General features: G+C 44.1%; 1 protein-coding gene and 2 pseudogenes across 8 annotated transcripts in view; 1 reads left to right on the top strand and 2 right to left on the bottom strand.

Moving 5' to 3' along the window:
* itpr3 (inositol 1,4,5-trisphosphate receptor, type 3) overlaps positions 1–23683 on the top strand; it is a 321535-nt gene that overhangs the window by 8189 nt on the left and 289663 nt on the right. For 7 of the 8 annotated variants that reach the window (XM_085910327.1, XM_085910318.1, XM_085910310.1 and 4 more), the window contains exon 2: positions 2321–2391. In XM_085910327.1, the coding sequence (XP_085766453.1) occupies positions 2321–2391 (71 nt within the window). Of the gene's footprint in view, positions 1–2080; positions 2621–23683 lie in introns of those variants that run through there. The other variant, XM_085910334.1, reaches the window with a different exon arrangement.
* LOC147061388 (uncharacterized) lies at positions 5758–8981 on the bottom strand (annotated as a pseudogene).
* Positions 9131–11399, bottom strand: LOC147061387 (uncharacterized; annotated as a pseudogene).

Raw genomic sequence — 23683 nt, 5'->3', positions numbered from 1 at the left:
TTAACTTACGCGGAGAAGTGTTGTTACACCGCCGCAATGTGAATTTGCGATTGGGTTTTCATCACTCGTAGACGAGTTATTTAGTTAGATAGATCTTGGGCCTACTCAGCATATATATATATATATATATATATATATATATATATATAGTCGGACTCGGCTCCCATCTTTTGATGGAATTAAAACATTTTCAGCCTACAGAGGGCTCAGTATATAGACACTCAATTTTGCCTAAATTCAATTTCTGCAATTCAAAACTCTTTTCAATAACTTGTGTAGCCCCCACATGCTTGTATGCATATGCAACGTCGCGGCATGCTCCTAATGAGACGACGGATGGTGTCTTGTGGGATGTCCTCCCAGATGTCTAAGGGCATCAGTGAGCTCCTGCAAAGTCTAATGAGCAACCTGGCGGCGTCTGATGGACCGAAACATTATGTCCCAAAGGTGTTCTATTGGGTATAGATCAGGTGATTGTGAGGGCCATTCAATTGTGTCAATTCCTTCATCCTCCAGATCAACACCAATGCAGCTGAAAGTGATTAACAACCCCCTCTGCCACGTGCCTGACCAAAACCTTATCAGAAAAGTGTAATTGAATTCATGCCATACCCTGATAAAAAACTGTTCCTTTCATTTTTTTTAGCAGTACCGTAATTTTCGGACTATTAGTCGCTCCGGAGTATAAGTCGCACCACCCATAAAAAGCACAATAACGTGAAAAAAACCCATATATAAGTTGCTCTGGAGTATAAGTCGCACTTTTGGGGCAAATTTATTTGTCAAAATCCAACACCAAAAACAGACACGAACCAGCAACAACAGGCTAAACGATACGGTATGCTAACGTGACATACACAAACGAGAGGCTGAGAACGGGCCTAACGTAACATTCAGAGTTATTCAAATGATTATTACATAAATATCACGTTTATCAAACCATCTGTGTCACTCCAAATCATAAAATACATCGACCATTGATCGTGTAAACAATGCCGCGTACGCGCGCCGTCGGACTCGTGATTTGCATGTCTAATTATTCCACAGACCCATATAACGATATATAAAGTATATTTCAAATAACTATCATATAGCAACAATATTACCAAACCATCTGTCACTCCAAATCATAAAATACATCGATCATCGATCGTGTAAACAATGCCGCGTACGCGCGCCGTCAGACTCGTGATTTGCATGTCTGGCGTGATGTGTGCTCGCATGCTGTCCATCACAAGCAGAGCTTGCATCCTAAATTGCATTGTTGCCCCTACTGTTTTTTTTTTTTTTTTTTACATCACCACACTAAATTCTCTTCACCAGACCTGTGCTTTTTAAAAACTCAAAAAAACAGCGCTTTCCCCTCCCAGTTGTTGCGTCACGGCCAATGGTGAAATTTAAATCACCCTCGTTCAGTTTAGTTTGAAAATAACTATATTTCTTTTTTCAGTTGTTTTCTTGTTGTTTTGTTTATTTGTTTCATGAACTTGAATCTTGTGCTTTAAAGTGTGAATTGCTTTATTCGTTTTTCCAGTGTATTAAAAATAATATGTGAGGTGATCAACTGTACTAGTAAGTAATGTGTTAATGATCAAGTAAATTTTTTTGAAAAAAAACCCCACATATAAGTCGCTCCTGAGTATAAGTCGCCCCCCCACCCAAACTATGAAAAAAAACGCGACTTATAGTCCGAAAATTACGGTGTATATATATATATATATATATATATATATATATATATATATATATATATATATATATATATATATTCATTTTCTGAACCGCTTTATTCCCTGAGCCTATCCCAGCCGTCATCGGGCAGCAGGCGGGGGACACCCTGAACTGGTTGCCAGCCAATCGCAGGGCACACAGAGACGAACAACTATCCGCACTCACACCTAGGGGCAATTTGGAGTGCTCAATCGGCCTATCAAGCATGTTTTTGGGATGTGGGAGGAAAACCCACGCGGACACGGGGAGAACATGCAAACTCCACACAGGGAGGGCCGGAGGTGGAATCGAACCCGCACCCTCCTAACTGTGAGGCGGACGTGCTACCCACTGTGTCACCGAGCCGCCTTGAATAAATATCTATGTATGCAAATAATTTGCCCTCATATAAGATATAGGTTTATATCACCAATGTCTTCCTGTTTTACAATACAGAAAACAAAACAGTGTAATAGTTTGGTATTCACTGAGTGTCTTTTGCTGGACATAATGCATGATGGTGGATGGAATACTAATTGTGTGTGTGTGTGCGCGCGTGTGTGTGTGCGCGCACATGCGTGTGTGCGCGCGCGCATGCGTGTGTGTGCAGCTTGGTGGACGATCGTTGTGTGGTGGAACCAACCGCCGGAGATCTGGAGAACCCGCCCAAGAAATTCAGAGGTCAGATGGTTGTTTGTAATTGTGTGTGTGTGTGTGCATGTGTATGTGTTACAACTCGCACTTGTGTAACATTGTTTTTTTTTAATTTAATCATCAAAGTCAGCAAACACTACTTCTAAAATAATCTTGAGAAGAAAGTGAGCTAGTTTTTAGCTACTGCCTTTTGTGGAGCAATGGCTGCTATGTTGGTTCAGAGAAGTGTTTGGATGCTGAGTCGTAGCCAGTAGTGGTGAGCTAGAAATGTCAATGGTTTCAATGACACTTTATTTGTAATTTTAGAATGACAAGGCGGACTTATAAATAATGTAATCGTTATGTTAATGTCAAAATGTTAATTAAATCTAAAATCTCGCGATACTATCACTATTTTCCTCTCTATTGACCACCTTGACTATTGACCACCTATTCCAGCTATGCAGAATGGTGACGTCTGTCACTGTTCTATTGCAAACAGTCAGTCATATGTAACCTGTCCATTCAGACTGGCAGCCTTTTTTTTAACTTGATGTCAGTCATTAACTCAACGACCTAATCATTAAGTAGATCAGAGTGATTCCCAGCTGTATTTGAGTAGATAGTGTGTGATATGACATGCAAATGTGTGTTGTGTATGGATGCATCTAAGGAAAAATTATGTCAGTCAATAAACACACCGTGTCCGGAGCGCCATGTTGAAGTGGGTAACATGGCTCAAGTTATGATGAAGATGAACCATCAGCAGGCAAATGTGCGGCAGAGCATATAAGCTTGCTGCCAAGGATATCCATATTTGCTGGAAATCATGTTGGGTGCTTGAGGACATGGACCAATTCCAACCAAAAGAGCGAATTAAAGGAGACAAAATAAATTTTATCGTATACATTTTAAGATTTTCCCGGTCTTAGTAAAAGACCTCTGAAATCTGTTCTTAGAAACCACAAAGGATAAAGAATCACAACCCACTTGACTCACACTTGGTGTCCCGCTTGTGTTACCATGATGACCATGAGTGGGGCTTAGGTGTTGTGACAAAGGAAAGGCTGACTTTCAAGTTTATTTATATAGCCCTAAATCACAAAAAAGTCTCAAAGGGCTTCACATATACAAAAAATTGACAATTATTCTAAAACATCCCCTGATTAAACTCCTAGGAGGGCAAAACACAAACTCCAGCCGAATCGGCCACTACAGGTTATTTAAAAGCCATATTATAAAAATGTGTCTTTAAACGTTTCGTAAATGTTTCTACTGAGGTAGCAGTTCTCATATCCATTGGTAGGGCATTCCAAAGCTCTAGAGCCCAATTAGAAAATGCTCTTGACCAGAGGTCCCCAACCCCCAGGTCCGCGGACAGGAAGCCGCACAGGAAAAAATAAAGATAAAAAAAAAATTATATATATATATAATCAACGATTATTTTTTTTTTATCAACGATCAATTCATTCTGGTCAAGACGCTTTTCCCGGTCACATGACCAGTCGAGCCTGCAAAGCTAGCAAAAATGAGTAAAAATTTATTTTGAAAAATATAAAAAATTTGGGGCTCGGTGGCGCACTGGGTAGCTCACAGTTAGGAGGGTGCGGGTTCGATTCCACCTCCGACCCTCCCTGAGTAGAGTTTGCATGTTCTCCCCGAGCCCGCGTGGGTTTTCTCCGGGCACTCCGGTTTCCTCCCACATCCCAAAAACATGCTTGGTAGGCTGATTGAGCACCCCAAATTGCCCCTAGGTGTGAGTGCGAGTGCGGATGGTTGTTCGTCTCTATGTGCCCTGCGATTGGCTGGAAACCAATTCAGGGTGTCCCCCGCCTGCTGCCCGATGACGGCTGGGATAGGCTCCAGCACGCCCGCGACGCCCGTGGGGACAAAGCGGTTCGGAAAATGAATGAATGAATGAATGAATAAAGAATTTGGCAATTCTCTCCCAATTACATCCGTCGCTGTGTCTCTTGACACAAGACGCTTGTCTCGGTCACATGACATGTCGCCCCAGTCGAGCCCGCGAGGCAAGCAAAAATGAGCAAGAAACAGAGAAGTTTGGAAAGCTTCTTCGGAAAGGGAAAAAATCCCAATGAGGAGACTGAAGAAGAAGAGGCTACCACTTCTAAGAAAAGGAAAGTTGCATTTAAAAGAACATTTCTGGAGTCCTCCTTAAAATATGGATTTATCACCATAGGTGACTCTGACGCGCCAAGTGCACTCGGCACATGTGGCGACAGGCTCGCTAACGAGGCTATGAAGCCTTCAAAACTGCTTCGGCACATGGAGACCAAGCATCCTGCATTAAAACATAAACCTTAACCACTGTCATTGTTTCCGATTACGCCTTGATGGGACCGGCTCGTTTCTGAGAAACAAGCTCGGCGCTCCCAATAATTCAACGTAATGGTGAGTTTTATTCTTATGTAGTTTATATTTGGTTTTATGCCAGTCGTATCGTGTTAATTCATTGAATTTATACATTTGTTATAAATGTGTATTATTTATTTATATTCATTTATTATTTATTCATACAAAGGCCGGTCCGCAAAAATATTTCTGATGCGTAACTGGTCCGTGGCGCAAAAATGGTTCTAGACCCTGCAGACAATTTTTTGGCCATCGGAGTAACTAAAAGACGAGCGTTTTGCGAGCGGAGGTTACGGAACGGAACACAAGGAACAACTAAATTCACGAGATATGAAGACGCTAAGCCATAAAATGATTTATAGGTTAATAGGAGAACATTGAAGTCACATCTTAAATGGACCGGGAGCCAATGTAAGTTGGCTAATATTGGGGTAATGTGATCAGATTTTCTTGTCCGTGACAGTAGCCTTGCAGCAGGATTTTGTACTAACTGGAGACTTTTGACACTGGACTTAGGAAGACCAGAGAATAATGCGTTACAGTAGTCCAGGCGCGACGTAATAAAGGCATGTATAATAGTTTCTGCATCACTGGTCGAGAGAATTGGACGAATCTTACCAATATTATGAAGGTGAAAAAACGCAATTCTAGTTACCGTAATTTTCGGACTATAAGTCGCGTTTTTTTTTCATAGTTTGGGGGGGGGGGCGACTTATACTCAGGAGCCACTTATATGTGTTTTTTTTTCAAAAAAATTTACTTGATCATTAACACATTACTTACTAGTACAGTTGATCACCTCACATATTATTTTTAATACACTGAAAAAACGAATAAAGCAATTCACACTTTAAAGCACAATATTCAAGTTCATGAAACAAATCAACAAAACAAAAAAAAACAACTGAAAAAGAAATAGTTATTTTCAAACTAAACTGAAGGAGGGTGATTCAAATTTCTCCATTGGCGGTGACGCAACAACTGAGAGGGGAAAGCGCTGTTTTTTTGAGTTTTTAAAAAGCACAGGTCTCGTGAAGAGAATTTAGTGTGGTGATGTAAAAAAAAAAACAGTAGGGGCAGCAATGCAATTTAGGATGCAAGCTCTGCTTGTGATGGACAGCATGCGAGCACACATCACGCCAGACATGCAAATCACGAGTCTGACGGCGCGCGTACGCGGCATTGTTTACACGATCGATGATCGATGTATTTTATGATTTGGAGTGACAGATGGTTTGGTAATATTGTTGCTATATGATAGTTATTTGAAATATACTTTATATATCGTTATATGGGTCTGTGGAATAATTAGACATGCAAATCACGAGTCCGACGGCGCGCGTACGCGGCATTGTTTACACGATCAATGATCGATAGATTTTATGATTTGGAATGACAGATGGTTTGGTAATATTGTTGCTATATGATAGTTATTTGAAATATACTTTATATATCGTTATATGGGTCTGTGGAATAATTAGACATGCAAATCACGAGTCCGACGGCCCGCTACGCGGCATTGTTTACACGATCGATGATCGATGTATTTTATGATTTGGAGTGACACAGATGGTTTGATAAACGTGTTATTTATGTAATAATCATTTGAATTACTCTGAATGTTACGTTAGGCCCGTTCTCAGCCTCTCGTTTGTGTATGTCACGTTAGCATACCGTATCGTTTAGCCTGTTGTTGTTGGTTCATGTCTGTTTTTGGTGTTGGATTTTGACAAATACATTTGCCCCAAAAGTGCGACTTATACTCCGGAGCAACTTATATATGTTTTTTTTCACGTTATTGTGCATTTTATGGGTGGTGCGATTTATACTCCGTAGCGACTAATAGTCCGAAAATTACGGTATGTTCTTAATATGCTTTTGAAAGAAGAGCGTTTGGTCAAATATTACTCCGAGATTAGCTACAGTACCGCTCTGAGTGATAGTATAGTTATCCATAGTTACAGTGGTTTCCTTAAATAAGTGGTGATAACGAGCGGGACCAATTATCAACATCTCAGTTTTATCTGGGTTAAGACGAAGAAAATTGAGTGTCATCCAGTGCTTGATCTCCGAAAGGCACGCCTCAAGATTACAACAGTCCCGTAGATTTGTCATCGATAACGGCATATATAATTGAGTGTCATCCCTGTAACAATGAGAATTAATGTTATATTTACGTATTATGTCCCCAAGCGGAATCATATAAATATTAAATAGAATTGGTCCGAGTACCGATCCCTGCGGGACACCACACGTAACATTATAGAACATTACCATGGACTACTCGATGAGTCCTGTCTGATAGATAGGAATAGAACCAGCATAGTGCTGACTCTGAAATACCAACACAGCTTTTAGGGCATTCTAGTAAAATATCAAAGTCTACAGTGTCGCAGGCAGCACTAAGATCGAGTAATAATAATACAGATGAGGTGTTAGAATCCATAGCTATGAGAAGATCATTGGTCACTTTAGCAAGTGCTCTCTCGGTGGAATGATTGGCTCTAAAACCAGACTGAAAAGATTCAAATTGATTATTGGCGACCATGTAATCAACAAGCTGCTGCGCGACTACTTTTTTAAGAAGTTTTGCTATGAATGGGAGATTTGAAATCGGCCTATAATTACTGAGACACTCCGGGTTAAGATTTGGTCGCTTAAGTAGCGGTTTAATAAATAGCGGTTTTAAAGGCTGTTGGCACTATACCAGAGGAGGCAGACAGATTAATTATATTTAAGACGGACGGTCCTAAAATTTGAAGTATTTCTTAAAATAGTTTGGCTGGAAGCGGGTCGACTAATGTTGTTTGTTTAGCCGCATTAACCAATTGCGTAAGCCTTTCAAGGGACACACTTGGAACGGTCATCAACGCTCATTCAATCTATTGAGCGAAAAATTTCATGAACTCGTCGGCTGAATGGAAGGAGCTATCGGAGGTCGGCTGGCACCGCGTCAGCTTTGCCACTGTATCAAATAAGCATTTAGGATTGGTTTTATTGAGATTAATAATTAGTCTTTGCCAAGAGCGCGTCTTTGTATTTCAGGAGGCTGTCACGGCACGCCTAATGGGAAAACCTCAAGTTTTGTTAAACGCCATTTTCGTTCATGCTTTCTACATAATTGCTTTAGCGTACGTGTTTCATCTGTGAACCATGGCTTAAGCTCTCTATGGCGAGTTTTCAGACGTAGTGGCACTACCGAATCGATGGCATTTAACAATGTCGCATTGAATTAATTTGTAAGATTATCAATAGAGTCAATATATGCGGGAAAATGGCAGTTGCCGGCGGCAGTAACTCAGATAACGCAGTCACAGTTACGGAGTTAATATTACGGCCGCTGTAATTTTGATTGCGCTCTTGGACAGAGAGCTAAAATTTCAAATTTTATTAAGTAGTGATCAGACATAACAGTAGTGTATAGCAGGACTGTTATATTTGAGGTTGCCAGTCCTCGGGATAATACCAGATCTAAGGTATTTCCATTTTTATGCGTTGCTCCCTGTGTGGCTTATGTAAAACCAAACGTATCAACTAAAGTCTGAAACGCCAAAGTAAGTGGCTCTGACGGTAAATTCATGTAGATATTGAAAGCCCCCATAATTGTTATATTATCCACATTTATCACTAGATCAGCCACGAATTCTGATAATTCATCCAGGGAATCAGAGTAAGCCCCGGGTGGACGGTAAATAACAGCAAGATAAAATGACGGTAGAGCGGTGGATCGGACAATGAGAACTTCAAATGTTTTAAATACGTTAATCGAACAAGGCCTAAATCTAAGATCAGAATTAGAGATAAGGGCGACACCTCCACACTTTTTACGAGGATGCGCCACATGCGAGCTCACAAAATTTAAAGGGGAGGCCTCATTAAGCGGCAGCAGTTCATTAGGTTTTAACCAGGTCTCGCAAAGACCAAAAATGTTTACATGATGAGGTCATTGAGTACTGCTTTTGTATGAAGTGATCTTCTATTCATAAAGCCGAGTTTAAGTGTAATTTGTAGATCAGGGTTCGTATCTATCAGAGGATTTTTCAACGAAATACGAGTAAGATTGTGTTCTCTTGGCCCAACATTACCTCTAAAACGTTTATTAGCGCAGCAGGACAATACGACCATAGGAATTCGATAGTTAATATTCGGCAAACATGTAATATTATCTGGAACAGGCACTCTTCCATCACCGATACCTGTCAGTGGAGTGATTGGATTTGTTTACTACCTCAGTAGAAAGTGTGTCAATGTGTACTATGGCACTATTCAATCTGTGACGCTCTAATCTTCACAAGGAGCTATGTGCATGCTGGGAATCTAGCCTAGCGCTAGTTAACTTTAACTTAACAGACTCCAAACCCATCCTAGCAGGTGGTCTAGTCACCTGTGCCTTGGCCTGCTCTAAAGTGACCTGTCATGAGTGGCTCAAACAGTGATCTATATTACTAGAAAGAGTGAAGGGGCCTTCACGGTTAGGATGAAGGCCGTCCTTCCTCAGCAAGTTGCGGCGGCCCCAGAAGGAGGACCAGTTATCTATAAAATACAGTCCCTGCTTTTTACAGAACCCAGCCATCCATCGATTCAAGGAGACTGATCTACTAAACCTCTCATCAGTGCCTCTCCCAGGCAGGGGGCCAGAGACAAATACTCGATGCCGACTCATCTTTCTGGCGAGATCACGTCCTCGCTATGTTTTTCTTTGTGATCTCTGATTGCCTCATCCTAACATCATTGGAGCCAACATGTATCACTATATCAGAGTAGTTAGTGTTGTTGGAACTACGCTGTTGACTAGACCTATTGCGAGCCAGCTCCGTAAGATTAGCTTCTATGTCGGGTGCTCTGCCTCCAGGGATACACATTACCGTGGCTGGATTTTTAAGCGTGATATTTAGGGTAATGGAGTCACCTATGACCAAGGTGCGAGACCCAGTAGACCGAGATGGCTTGGGACGACTATGCGTCTTAACTGGCTCATTCCGGTTAGCAAGCCGCTTGGGGCTAATGCTCACTGGGCTAGCGGGCTGGCTACAGTCCGCGTCTGTGTCCGCCACATCTACTGTTATCCCACTATTCTGCTCTAGCTGGCGGACACGTCCCTCTAGCAGGGACAACCTCTCTAAGAGAAGGGTGCAGTTGGTGCACGAAGCCGTACAAACCTCTTGATTCGCAGCCATACTTACGTGTCCGATGATCGACGGCAGACAAACAGCCACGAAACCTCCGCTGAGAGTCAAACAGTGACGTTGTCAAAATAGCAGGGCTATTCAGTATTAGTGACTTGCAAATCTGCAAAGGGCTATTCAATATTAGTGACTTGCAAATCTGCACGGACGTGAATCAAGTTTAAATAACAGGCTACCAAACAAAAAGCAGTTTTCTATTCTAAGTAGGTGTATGACCAACTGTGTACCGTAATTTTCGGACTATAAGTTGCCTTTTTTTTTTTTAACTTTGGGTGGGGGGTTAACTTATACTTAGGAGCGACTTATATGTTAATTTTTTCACAAATCTTTAACATTTAAAAAAAAAAAAGAAAGAAAGAAAAAAGGAAACCGTGATAAATGAACCGCAATGTAGCAAAGGATTGCTGTAATTTGGATTTCAAGCGACGTCGGCGGCGCGGTGGTTGTTTACATATAGAACAAAGGTTCGATCACAAGATGACAAAGATGACGAAGTGCCCCACGTACCACCGGCATCATTAGCGGCTTTGTTTGTAAGTGACACAGAGGACGAAGAGTTTGAAGGATTTAATGATTAGGAATGACACAGAAGGTTTGAAAAACTATTATGGTTTTACTCATGCCTGGTCCTACTCGACGGAGCTCTCTTTCAACTCCGTGTATGGAAGTTGGGGGCCGGCGCTCGGCCAGTTGGCTGTCCGGGGATGGTGGATGGGGTTCGGACATGGCTTTTACGCACGCCCGGTCTTACTCTATGGAGCTCTCTTTCACCTCCGTGGATGGAAGTCGGGGGCCGGCGCTCGGCCGGCTGGCTGTACGGGGACGGTGGATGGCGCTCGGACATGGCTTTTACGCACGCCCGGTCCTATTCTATGGAGCTCTCTTCCACCTCCGTGGCTGGAAATGCTATCTCCGGGGATGGAAGTCCACGCCGCCGAACGCCTGGAAGTCCACGCCGGTGCTCGTGGCCGTGTGGCGGTGAACTATTTATGTTATAGTTATTTGATACATTTTATTTTGTGTAGCAACTTGTATGTTTTTATCGTTACAGTTCAGTAGTTGTTCCCTCGTTGAACTCTTGTTTTGTTAAATAAAGAGCCGTTTACCAAACCCACGTCTTTGCTTGTACTTTGTTAACGCTACAACATAGTTATATACTAGATCTGTGAAGTCCGACGTCAGCACCGCGGCGCATATGCGGTGCATACGCGGCATTGTTTACATAAAGGACGATCGATGGATTTAATGAATTGGAGTGACACAGATGGTTTCATAAACGTGTCATTTATGTCATAGTTATTAGAATAACTCTGAATGTTTCGTCAGGCCCGTTCTCAGCTCTTCGTTTGTGTTTGTCATGTTAGCATACCTATCTGTTAGCCTGTTGTTGCTCATTCATGTCCGTTCTTGGTGTTGGATTTTGTCAAATAAATTTCCCCCAAAATTATATATGTTTTTTTTCACGTTATTGTGCATTTTATGGCTAATGTACGAAAGAGGATTAGGACCAGTGAAGAAAAAAAAACGAGGGGTGACAGCATTCTGACTTTTTTTCTCAGAATTCTGACTTTAAAGTCAGAATTCTGACTTTAAAGTCGGAATTCTGACTTTATTCTCAGAATTCTGACTTTATTCTCAGAATTCTGACTTTAAAGTCAGAATTCCCCATTTCTGACTTTAAAGTCAGAATTCTGACTTTATTCTCAGAAATCTGACTTTAAAGTCGGAATTCTGACTTTATTCTCAGTATTCTGACTTTAAAGTCAGAAATGGGGAATTCTGACTTTAAAGTCAGAATTCGGACTTTAGAGTCAGAATTCTGAGAATAAAGTCAGAATTCTGACTTTAAAGTCAGAAATGGGGAATTCTGACTTTAAAGTCAGAATTCTGAGAATAAAGTCAGAATTCTGACTTTAAAGTCAGAATTCTGAGAATAAAGTCAGAAATTGGGAATTCTGACTTTAAAGTCTGAATTCTGACTTTATTCTCAGAATTCTGACAATTCTGACTTTTAAGTCGGAATTCTGACTTCTGAGAAAAAAAGTCAGAATCCTGTCACCCCTCGTTTTTTTTTTTCTTCACTGGCCCTAATTCTCTTCCGTACTAATGCGACCTACATTCCGGAGCGACTTTTAGTCCGAAAAATACGGCACATTAAAATTGTTTGCTTTAAGACTTAAGTGACACAATAACAGGTGCACTTAGTGTGATGTTTAAATGCGCGAATGGAATTAATAGGCATAAACCTTGGTGTAAAAAAAAAAAAAAAAGATAAAAAGTTCATCTAAAGACAAAAGACAAAGACATCTTTTGGATAATAACAGGTGCACTTAGTGTGATGTTTAAATGCGCGAATGGAATTAATAGGCATGAACCTTGGTGTAAAAAAAAAAAAAAGTATTGATAAAAAGTTTATCTAAAGACAAAAGACAAAGACATCTTTTGGATAACCTTTGGATACAAAACATCCAAAGGAATGTAAAAGATGGACTAAAATGTATTTTGGTTGAAAGCATTAATTCTGTCAATGTCTGGAAACCAATGGAACAGACACGAGAGTTTGTCACTGCCAGTTAACAGCTGATTTGCCAGTGACAGTGGATTGAGCTGTCGGTTGTCGCTAGATTCAAAGAGCAATATGGGGCTGAAAAAAAAACTCACCCTGTCCATGGAGGAGGCCATGAGATGCAGAGGTTTTGACTGGTGCACTTAAATTTTCTCCTCTTTACGCCACAAACAACATGGCACTTTGAAAACTATTGAATTTAAACGTCACAAAAGCAGCTCTTATTAAAATGTTTTAAAAAGACACAAATAAATAATACACGCTTAATTTCCTCTTATCTCCTTCTGCTTCCAAAGGTGCAAAGTTTGAGTCTTTTCTGCAGCCCAGCTTCCGAATATACCTTTACATAAACCAAGCAAACTTCACAAAAAACAATAAACAATGTCTCCTGACTTTCAACACAAACATGACAAGCAAAAACATCATTTAAGTGTCTTACCAATCTGAAGCAAGGAAAATATGTCTCAAACCAAGCCGTGAGCAGGAAGCTTTTGTAGTGTCACTAAACAGGAAGTCGTCAAAAACGAGCTCGGCTCTTCCCAATAAAGGTGCAAAGGTAAAATTAAAACGCCGTATTATTTTCCTTGAAACAAAATTGCTGCGATTTACACTCCCACCAAATCCTGCTACAACAAATGAACAATAAATTGCACGGGATTTCTTGATTCCTAATAAATTAGCCTACTAAAATCAGAAAATGCTTGATGCAATAAAGGGCTGTGTACAAAATAAATATTAGTCTGTTCCAATCAGTTCTCAAGCAGTAGCACTAATTTTTGGATGGGTCGTTCAATGACCAAAGGTTCGGAAGAGGGATCTTCTTTTTTTTTTTTTTTTTTTTTAGGCTTGCGATCTCTTTAACTCGAAAGACTAAACCAGGGGTGGGCAAACTTTTTGAATTGTGGGCCGAAATGGGTTCCAAATTTTGACAGGGGGCTGAACCAGGAGCAGATGGATGTAGTGTTTGTGTGTAGTAATAGAAACAAAATGTAAAGGACCCCTCATGATGAAAAAGACAAATGGACCTAGTTTTCCCTTGCCCGGACGCGGGTCACCGGGGCCCCCCTCTGGAGCCAGGCCTGGAGGTGGGCCTCGAAGGCGAGCGCCTGGTGGCCGGGCCTTCGCCCATGGGGCCCGGCCGGGCATAGCCCGAATGGAAAACGTGGGTCCCCCTTCCCATGGGCTCACCACCTGTAGGAATGGCCAAAGGGGTCAGGTGCAAAGTGAGCTGGGCAGCGGCCAAAGGCGGGGAGAACCTTGGCGGTCCAATCCCCGGCTGCAGAGGCTGGCTCTAGGGACATGGAATGTCACCTCTCTGGCTGGAAAGGAGCCCGAGCTGGTGTGTGAGGCAGAAAAGTTCCGACTTGACATAGTCGGACTCCACGCATAGTTTGGGCTCTGGTACAAGCCCTCTCGAGAGGGGCTGGACTCTCTTCCACTCTGGAGTTGCCCACAGTGAGATGCGTCGAGCAGGTGTGGGCATACTTATTGCCCTTTAGCTGGGCGCCTGCACATTGAGGTTCACCCTGGTGAACGAGACGGTTGGGGGGGACGGGTCCTGACTGTTGTTTGTGTCTATGCACCGAACGGCAGCTCAGAGTACCCACCATTCTTAGAGTCCCTGGAGGAAGTGCTGGAGAGCGCTCCTTCTGGGGACTCCATCGTTCTACTGGGTGACTTCAATGCTCACATGGGCAATGACAGTGAGACCTGGAAGGGCGTGATTGGGAGGAACGGCACCCCCGATCTGAACCAGAGCGGTGTTCTATTATTGGACTTCTGTGCTCGACACGGATTTTCTGTAATGAACACCATGTTCAAGCATAAGGGTGTCCATGTGCGCACTGGGCACCAGGACACCCTAGGCCGCAGTTCATTGATTGACCTTGTAGTCGTGTCATTGGATTTGCGGCCGCATGTTTTGGACACTCTGGTGAAGAGAGGGGCGGAGCTGTCAACTGATCACCACCTGGTGGTGGGTTGGCTCCGATGGTGGGGGAAGATGCCGGTCCGACCTGGCAGACCCAAACGCTCTGTGAGGGTCTGCTGGGAACGTCTGGCAGAATCCCCTGTCAGGAAGAGCTTCAACTCGCACCTCCGGCAGAGGTTTTTCCACGTCCTGGGGGAGGCGGGGGACATTGAGTCCTGGTGGACCATGTTCTGCCCCTCCATTGTTGAGGCAGCCGACCAGAGCTGTGGCCGTAAGGTCATTTGGGCCTGTCATGGTGGCAATCCCCGAACCCCCTGGTGGACAAGGGATGCCGTCAAGCTGAAGGAGTCCTATCGGGCCGTTTTGGCCTTTGGGACTCCGGAGGCAGCTGACGGGTACCAGATGGCCAAGCGGAACGCGGCTTCGCCGGTTGCTGAGGCAAAAACCTGGGTGTGGGAGGAGTTTGGCGAGGCCATGGAGAATGACTTCCGGACGGCTTCGAGGAGATTCTGATCCATGATCCAGTGTCTCAGAAGGGGGAAGCAGTGCACGGTCAACACTGTTTACAGTGGAGCTGGTGTGCTGCTGACCTCGACTCGGGATGTCGTGAGTCGGTGGGGAGAATACTTCGAAGACCTCCTCAATTCCACTGACACGCCTTCCATTGTGGAAGCAGGGCCTGGAGACTCTGAGGCGGACTCTCCAATCTCTGGGTTCAAAGTCACTGAGGTAGTTAAAAAACTCCTCGGTGGCAGGTCCCCGGGGGTGGATGAGATCCGCCCGGAGTTCTTAAAGGCTCTGGATGTTGTGGGGCTGTCACGGCTGACACGTCTCTACAACATTGCGTGGACATCGGCGACGGTGCCTCTGGATTGGCAGACTGGGGTGGTGGTTCCCCTCTTTAAGAAGGGGGACCGGAGGGTTTGTTTCAATTACAGGGGAATCACACTCCTCAGCCTCCCTGGTAAGGTCTATTCAGGGGTGCTGGAGAGGAGGGTCCGTCGGGAGGTTGAACCTCGTATTCAGGAGGAGCATTGTGGCTTTCGTCCTGGCCGTGGAACAGGATTTGGATTTTTGACGATCCAAGATGGCGGCGCGTGCACACGCAGCGGCTTCTCTCTGTCCCAACCGATCGGTGTTTTGTTCATTTAATGAGTGTTTGTCTGACAGTTTTATGTGTTTGTCTGATCGTACCATGTTGCGCTACAAGTACAGCAGGCAGGTTCTGCTCGACATCGGCGAAAGCGAGTTTTGCGGCGTTTCGGACTTTGATACGGGGACGTTAAAGTCACTGGGACTGCTCCGGCCTGAATCATCGCCGGACTCGTCTGCTACTCCTTCCCCGGACAAGCAGCGTCGGAAGCGGTGTGCGAGGAGGCAGAAGAGGGGAAAGCGCGGAGGTGTCCGGACCAGGCTAGCGCCGAACCCAACTCGCCCGGCAGCAGTTAAGTTAAAGTTAACTAGCGCTAGGCTAGACTTCCAGCATGCACATAGCTCCTTGTGTAGACTAGAGCGTCACAGTTTGAATAGTGCTACAGTACACATGAACACACTTTCTACTGAGGTGGCAGACAAATCCAAACGCTCCACCCCGACCGGTATAGCTGATGATATGGTGCCTGTTTCAGATAATATTACGTGTGTACCAAATGTTTACTATCAAATTCCTACGGTCGTATCGTCCCGCCGCACGAATAAACAATTGAGAGGTGATGTCAGGCCTAGAGAACACAATCTTACTTTCATTTCGTTAAAAAATCCTCTGATAATTACAAACCCTGACCAACCGATTACACTTAAACTTGGTTTTATGAATATTAGATCGCTTCATACAAAAGCAGTTCTCGTTAATGACCTCATCACGGAACATAATCTAAATATATTTGGTCTTTGCGAGACCTGGTTGAAGCCTAATGAACTGCTGCCGCTTAATGAGGCCTCGCCTCCAAATTTTGTGAGCTCGCATGTGGCGCGTCCTCGAAAAAAGGGTGGGGGTGTTGCCCTCATCTCGAATTCCGATCTTAGATTTACGCCTCGTTCGATTAACATATTTAAAACATTTGAAGTTCTCACTGTCCGATCTACCGCTTTGCCGTCATTTTATCTTGCTGTTATTTACCGTCCACCTGGGGCTTACGCTAGCTTCCTGGATGAATTTTCAGAATTCGTGGCTGATCTAGTGACAAACGCGGATAATATAATAATCATGGGCGATTTTAACGTCCACATGAATTTACCGTCAGAGCCACTTACTTCGGCGTTTCAGACTCTTATTGATACGTTTGGTTTTACGCAAGCCGTACAGGTAGCAACGCATAGGAATGGTAATACCTTAGATTTGGTATTATCCCGAGGACTGGCAACCTCTAATATAACAGTACTGCCATACACTACTGTTTTGTCTGATCACTACTTAATAACATTTGAAATTTTAGTTCTTAGTCAAAGACAAGAGAGCAATCAGAATTACAGCAGCCGTAATATTAACTCCATGACTGCGACTGCGCTATCTGAGCTACTGCGACCAGCAACTGCCGTATTGCCCTCATATACCGGCTCTATTGATAATCTTACAAATGAATTCAATGCTACATTGTTAAATGCCATTGACTCGGTGGCGCCGCTACGTCTAAAAACTCGCCGTAGACTGCCTACTCCGTGGTTCACAGATGAAACACGTTCGCTTAAACAATTAAGTAGAAAGCATGAGCGCAAATGGCGTTTAACCAAACTTGAGGTTTTCCATCAGGCATGGCGCGACAGCCTCCTGAAATATAAAGATGCGCTTATCTTAGCAAAAAGTTATTTTTCGCAGGTCATTAATCTCAATAAGAACAATCCTAAATACCTATTTGATACGGTGGCAAAGCTAACACTACGCCAGCCAACCCCCGATAGCTCCTTTCACTCGGCTGACGAGTTCATGAAATGTTTTGCTCGGAAGATTGAATCCATTAGGGATGAGATCAAGATGACCATTCCGATCACTCAGTAAGGACCGCCGATTACCGGCGCCGATGATCATGCGATAACCCTTTCAAATTTTAAAAGCGTGTCCCTCGAAAGGCTTACACAATTAGTTAGTGCGGCTAAACAAACAACATGTTTACTTGACCCGCTTCCAACCAAACTACTTAAAGAATTATTTCAAATCTTAGGACCGTCCGTTCTAAATATAATCAATCTGTCTATCTCCTCTGGGATAGTGCCTACAGCCTTTAAAACCGCTATCATTAAACCGCTACTTAAGCGACCAAATCTTGACCCGGACTGTCTCGGTAACTATAGGCCAGTTTCAAATCTCCCATTCATAGCAAAACTGCTTGAAAAAGTAGTAGCGCAGCAGCTTATTGATTACATGGTCGCTAATAATCGATATGAATCTTTTCAGTCTGGATTTAGAGCTAATCATTCCACTGAGACAGCACTTGCTAAAGTGACTAATCTCCTCTTAGCTATGGATTCAAATACTTCATCAGTATTGTTACTACTAGATCTTAGTGCTGCCTTTGACACTGTTGACTTCAATATTTTATTAGAGCGTCTTAAAGGTTGTGTTGGTATTTCGGGGTCAGCACTAGACTGGTTTCATTCGTATCTATCAGACAGGACGCACCGAGTGGTCCATGGCAATGCGTCCTCTGAGCTCTATAAAGTTACGTGTGGTGTCCCACAGGGATCGGTACTAGGACCAATTCTATTTAATATTTATATGACTCCGCTTGGGAACATAATACGTAAATATAATATTAGTTTTCAATGTTATGCGGATGACACCCAATTATATATGCCATTATCAATGACAGATCCGCGGGACTGTTGTAATCTTGAGGCATGCCTTGCAGAGATCAAGCAATGGATGTCTCTCAACTTCCTTCGTCTGAACCCAGATAAAACTGAGATGTTGATAATTGGTCCAGCTCGTTATCAACATTTATTTAAGGAAACCGCTATAACTCTAGATAGCCGTACTATCACTCAGAGTGATACTGTAACTAATCTCGGGGTAATATTTGACCAAACGCTCTCCTTTCAAAAGCATATTAAAAATATAACCAGAATAGCATTTTTTCACCTTCGTAATATTGCTAAGATTCGCCCAATCCTCTCGACCAGTGATGCCGAAATTATTATACATGCATTTATCACGTCGCGCCTGGACTACTGTAATGCATTATTCTCTGGTCTTCCCAAGTCCAGCATCAAAAGTCTACAGTTAGTACAAAATGCTGCTGCAAGGCTGCTCTCACGGACAAGAAAATTTGATCACATTACCCCAATATTAGCCAATTTACATTGGTTCCTGGTCCATTTAAGATGTGACTTCAAAGTTCTTCTGTTAACCTATAAATCATTGCATGGCTTAGCGCCTTCATATCTCGTCGACTTAGTTGTTCCTTATGTTCCGTCTCGTAACCTTCGTTCGCAAAACGCTAGTTTTTTAGTGACACCGAGGGCCAAGAAAATGTCTGCAGGGGCTAGAGCATTTTCCATTCGGGCTCCAGAGCTCTGGAATGCCCTGCCAATGGATATTAGAACTGCTACCTCAGTAGAAACATTTAAGACACGTTTAAAGACGTATTTCTATGATGTATTTCTTTAATTAACCTCTCCCCGACCCCACCCCCCACCCCTCCCCGGCTGGGGAGGTGGTTAGGTGACACCCATGCTGACGATGGCTATCTAAATTCTCGTGGACCAATTCAGCATGAGGGAACTGCAGTGGAATACCCTCCTGGAGGACACTGCCAGGACAATCGAAGGCACCTCCGACAGCTCTTGGCTTTGGCCTGGGCATCCACTTTTTGATTTCCATATGATGTCTTTTATGTGCCCTCTTTGCATCCATTGCAGCCTGGTGATCCTGAAAGGGGGATCCTTCCATCTGTGGTCCCTTCTCAAGGTTTCTCATTTTTCCCCTGGTAGGGGTTTTTGAGTTTTTCCTTGCCCTTTTGGGAGCCTAAGATCAGGGGATGCTTTGAGAATTATTGTCAATTGATTGTCTATGTGAAGCCCTTTGAGACTGCTTGTGATTTAGGGCTATACAAATAAACTTGACTTGACTTGACTTGACTTGGACCAGCTCTATACCCTCGGCAGGATCCTCAAAGGTGCATGGGAATTCGCCCAACCAATCCACATGTGTTTTGTGTACTTGGAGAAGGCGTTCGACCGTGTCCCTCGGGAGATTCTGTGTAGGGTGCTTCGGGAATACAAGGTGCCGAGCCAACTGATTAGGGCGGTTCGGTCCCTGTATCACCAATGCCAGAGTTTGGTCCGCATTTCCGGCAGTAAGTCAGATTCGTTCCCAGTGAGGGTTAGACTCCGCCAAGGCTGCCGTTTGTCACCGATTCTGTTCATAATTTTTATGGACAGAATTTCTAGGCGCAGCCAAGGCGTTGAGGCGGTCTGGTTTGGGGACCTCAGCATCGCGTCTCTGCTTTTTGCAGATGACGTGGTGCTGTTGGCTTCTTCAGTCCGTGATCTTCAGCTCTCACTGGAGCGGTTCGCAGCCGAGTGTGAAGCGGTCGGGATGAGGGTCAGCACCTCCAAATCTGAGTCCATGGTCCTCGGTCGGAAAAGGGTGGAATGCCCTCTCCGGATCGGGGATGAGATCCTGCCCCAAGTGGAGGAGTTCAAGTATCTTGGGGTCTTGTTCACGAGTGAGGGCAGGATGGAGCGCGAGATCGACAGGCGGATCGGTGCAGCGTCAGCAGTAATGTGGACTCTGTACCGGTCCGTCGTGGTGAAGAGAGAGCTGAGCAAAAAGGCAAAACTCTCGATTTACCGGTTGATCTATGCTCCTACCCTCACCTATGGTCATTAGGTATGGGTCGTGACCGAAAGAACGAGATCCAGGATACAAGTGGCCGAAATGAATTTCCTCCGAATCTCCTGTAGAGATAGGGTGAGGAGCTCGGTCATCCGGGAGAGACTCGGAGTAGAGCCGCTGATACTCCACGTGGCGAGGAGCCAGAGGAGGTGGCTCGAGCATCTCATCAGGATGCCTCCTGGACGCCTCCCTGGGGAGGTGTTCCGGGTATGTCCCACCGGTAGGAGACCCCGGGGACGACCCAGGATGCGCTGGAGAGACTATGTCTCGGCTGGCCTGGGAACGCCTTGGGATCCCCCGGGATGAGCTGGATGGACAGCTTCATTGACAAACATAAATTGCTCACAGTCAGTATGGCTTCAGAACCAACAGGTCAACATATGCACTAGGTGTTGTAATGTACATGTGTGTTTTTAGATGTATGCCTGTGTACTGCATATGCCTACGTGTAACACTTAAAGGTGAACAGGTAGCTATTTAGCTTCAGCCTTCACCCTTTCTGAACTTCGAGCTTTAGGGGTCTTTTCATTATTTTTTTTTTTGTTTCTGTGTTATCGTATTTTTTGTTTTGCTTTCTGTGGATATTTTCGCACTGAATATGATGTATATTTTTTGCTGATCAAACTAAACAAAATTAAACATAAGTCCTCATCCTAAATCCTATCCAGATCTCTCTGCCATGTACACCTTTCTCTGATAACGATCGGAGAGCAAAAGTGCGCATGCGCCACAGCCCCGCCCAACTGAAAATTAAAGTTAAACTTGAGACTGAGCCCCAAAGATGTCTCTTTCAAAGACAGGTTCCCCCTGGGTCAGGTCATCAGCTGACACGGCATCTCTTTTCACTGCTATGCAGATGACATTCAGTTATACCTCCAAATTGACCCCAATCCATGCTCCACTCTGGTCCCCTCATCATCACCCACTCAGGCCCTTTCCAACTGCCTGGAGGAGATCAGGGCGTGGATGAGTTACAACTTCCTTCAACTGAACAGTTCCAAAACCATACAAATTGCCACCCCTCACCAGATCCAGTCATCACCCATAACCACCATCTCCTTCTGTGGTCAAGATATCCCTCTCCACCTCTGTTAGACCCACAACTTACCTTTACCAACCACATCAAACACCTGTACAAAACCGTTTTTTTCTGTATCAAAAACATTTCTAAACTTCGCCCCTTCCTCACCTTCTCCGATGCAGAAAAGCTCGTCCACGCCTTAATCTCCTCCAGGCTGCACTAATGTAACAGCCTGCTCATCGGTATCCCCAACAAACACCTCCAGAAACTCCAATTCATTCAGAACTGCCGCCCGAACTCTGATGAAAACCCACAAACATGACGATATCACCCCTATTCTTCAGCACCTACACTGGCTTCCCATAACATCAAGAATTCATGACAGGATCGCCCTCATTACCCACCTCTGCATCTACAGTAACACCCCTCAATACCTCAAAGACCTCCTTACCCCTCACTCATCCACCCGTAACCTCTGGTCACAAAGCTCCAACCTCCTCCATCTGCCCTGTACATGACTTCGCATCATGGGAGACCGAGCTTTCTGCGCCGCTGCCCCCCACATCTGGAACTCTCTCCCTGCGCACTTACGTCAACCCCAGTCTGTGGACACTTTTAAAAAGAGACTTAAAACTTTTCTCTTTAGATAGGCTTTCCCCGGCTCCTCATAGGTGTCTTCTATCGCCTCTGTGCTTTTATGCCTTTATTCTGGTTTCTTGTGCGTTTTTATTGCTAGTCTTATTTCTGTACCACTGTGAGATTCTTTTATGAAAAGCGCTTTACAAATCAAATTTATTATTATTATTATTATTATTATTATTATTATTATTATTATTATTATAAAGCCTGCAGTGAAGGGAAAGGTTGGTGATGACCACAGACAATTTCAGGAAAAGTGGGGACTACAATAATTCTTTGTTGAGCACAGGGGCACCCCGACGTGTCATTTTTGCACTGACAAAGTTGTGGTGCACAAGGAATACAATTTGAATACAACTAGACATGCTGAGGAGTACGAAAAATACCAGAGAGATGAGAGAGCCAACCAGGTTGCCAGTCTTAAAACACGTCTGCTGAGGCAACAAGATTACTTTACTGCCATGCACAGAGGTTGAGCCGGAGCTGACTGTTTCTTTTAAGGTGTGATCAAAAACAGACCCATATTCATTTTTGTTTAATACTTATCACACTCTTTCCTTTTCAAGTTTTTTTTTTTTTTAATTATTATTATATTTTTTACAATCTCTGGTGTGATCACCATCAGCGAGCCAGGGTGACCAAATGCAGCGGACCAGGGTTTATTGAGGGAAAAGGGAGTTGGAAGGAAAGATGAGGAGAAAAAACAAACAGGAACCGGCAAACTAACAGAAACAGACCGAGAGCAACTGAAACAAAGAGACAAGACTAGCCAGGACAGAAAGATGAGAGATATGAACAGAACAGACTAGAGACTAAAACAATCCGACCGGGAAGTGAGAGGCAGATAGGACTTGAATACAAAACGGGTAATGAGAGGCAGATGACTGATTACACATTGATTGTGAGTAGACACAGGAGGGGAGGGGCGAGTACTCAGAGACGCAGACAGAAACCATGATAACATATAGACACAAGGAAATGACCGGGAACGAGTCATGACACACCTGTTTTGGACCTTGAGAAGGCGTTCGATCGTGTCCCTCGGGGAGTTTTGTGGGGGGTGTTTTGGGAGTACATGGTGCCGAACCCACTGATAAGGGCGGTTCACCAATGTCAGAGTTTGATCTGCATTTCCGGCAGTAAGTCGGATTTGTTTCCAGTGAGGGTCGGACTAAGGCTGCCTTTTGTCACTGATTCTGTTCATAACGTTTATGGACAGAATTTCTAGGCGCAGCCGAGGCGTTGAGGGTGTCCAATTTGGTGACTTCAGCATCAGATCACTGCTTTTTGCAGATGATGCGGTGCTGTTGGCTTCTTCAACGCAAGATCTCCAGTTCTCACTGGAGTGGTTCGCAGCCAAATGTGAAGCGGTCGGGATGAAAATCAGCACCTCCAAATCTGACACCATGCTTGTCAGTCAAAAAAGGGTGGAATGCCCTCTCCAGGCCGGGGATGAGAGTCTGCCCCAAGTGGAGGAGTTTAAGTTTCTTGGGGTCTTGTTCATAAACATTAGCGAGGGCAGGATGGAGTGTGAGATCGAAAGGTGGATTGGTGGAGCGTCTGCTGTAATGCGACTTTGTACCAGTCTGTTATGGTGAAGACGCAGCTGAGCCGAAAGGTGAAGCTCTTGAGTTGCCGGTTAATCTATGCTCCTACCTTCACCTATGGTCACGAGCTATGAGTCATGACCGAAAGAATAAAATCCCGGATACAAGCGGCCGAAATGAGTTTTGTCCACAGGGTTGCAGTACTCTCCCTAAGAGTGAGAGAGGGTAAGAAGTTTGTCATCCGT

Source organism: Syngnathus leptorhynchus, chromosome 1, assembly GCF_054491065.1.
Source record: "Syngnathus leptorhynchus isolate UIUO chromosome 1, UIUO_Slep, whole genome shotgun sequence".
Taxonomy (NCBI): domain Eukaryota; kingdom Metazoa; phylum Chordata; class Actinopteri; order Syngnathiformes; family Syngnathidae; genus Syngnathus; species Syngnathus leptorhynchus.
The sequence above is the reverse complement of the archived record's forward strand: the minus strand, read 5'-3'. Positions and strand labels throughout refer to the sequence as shown.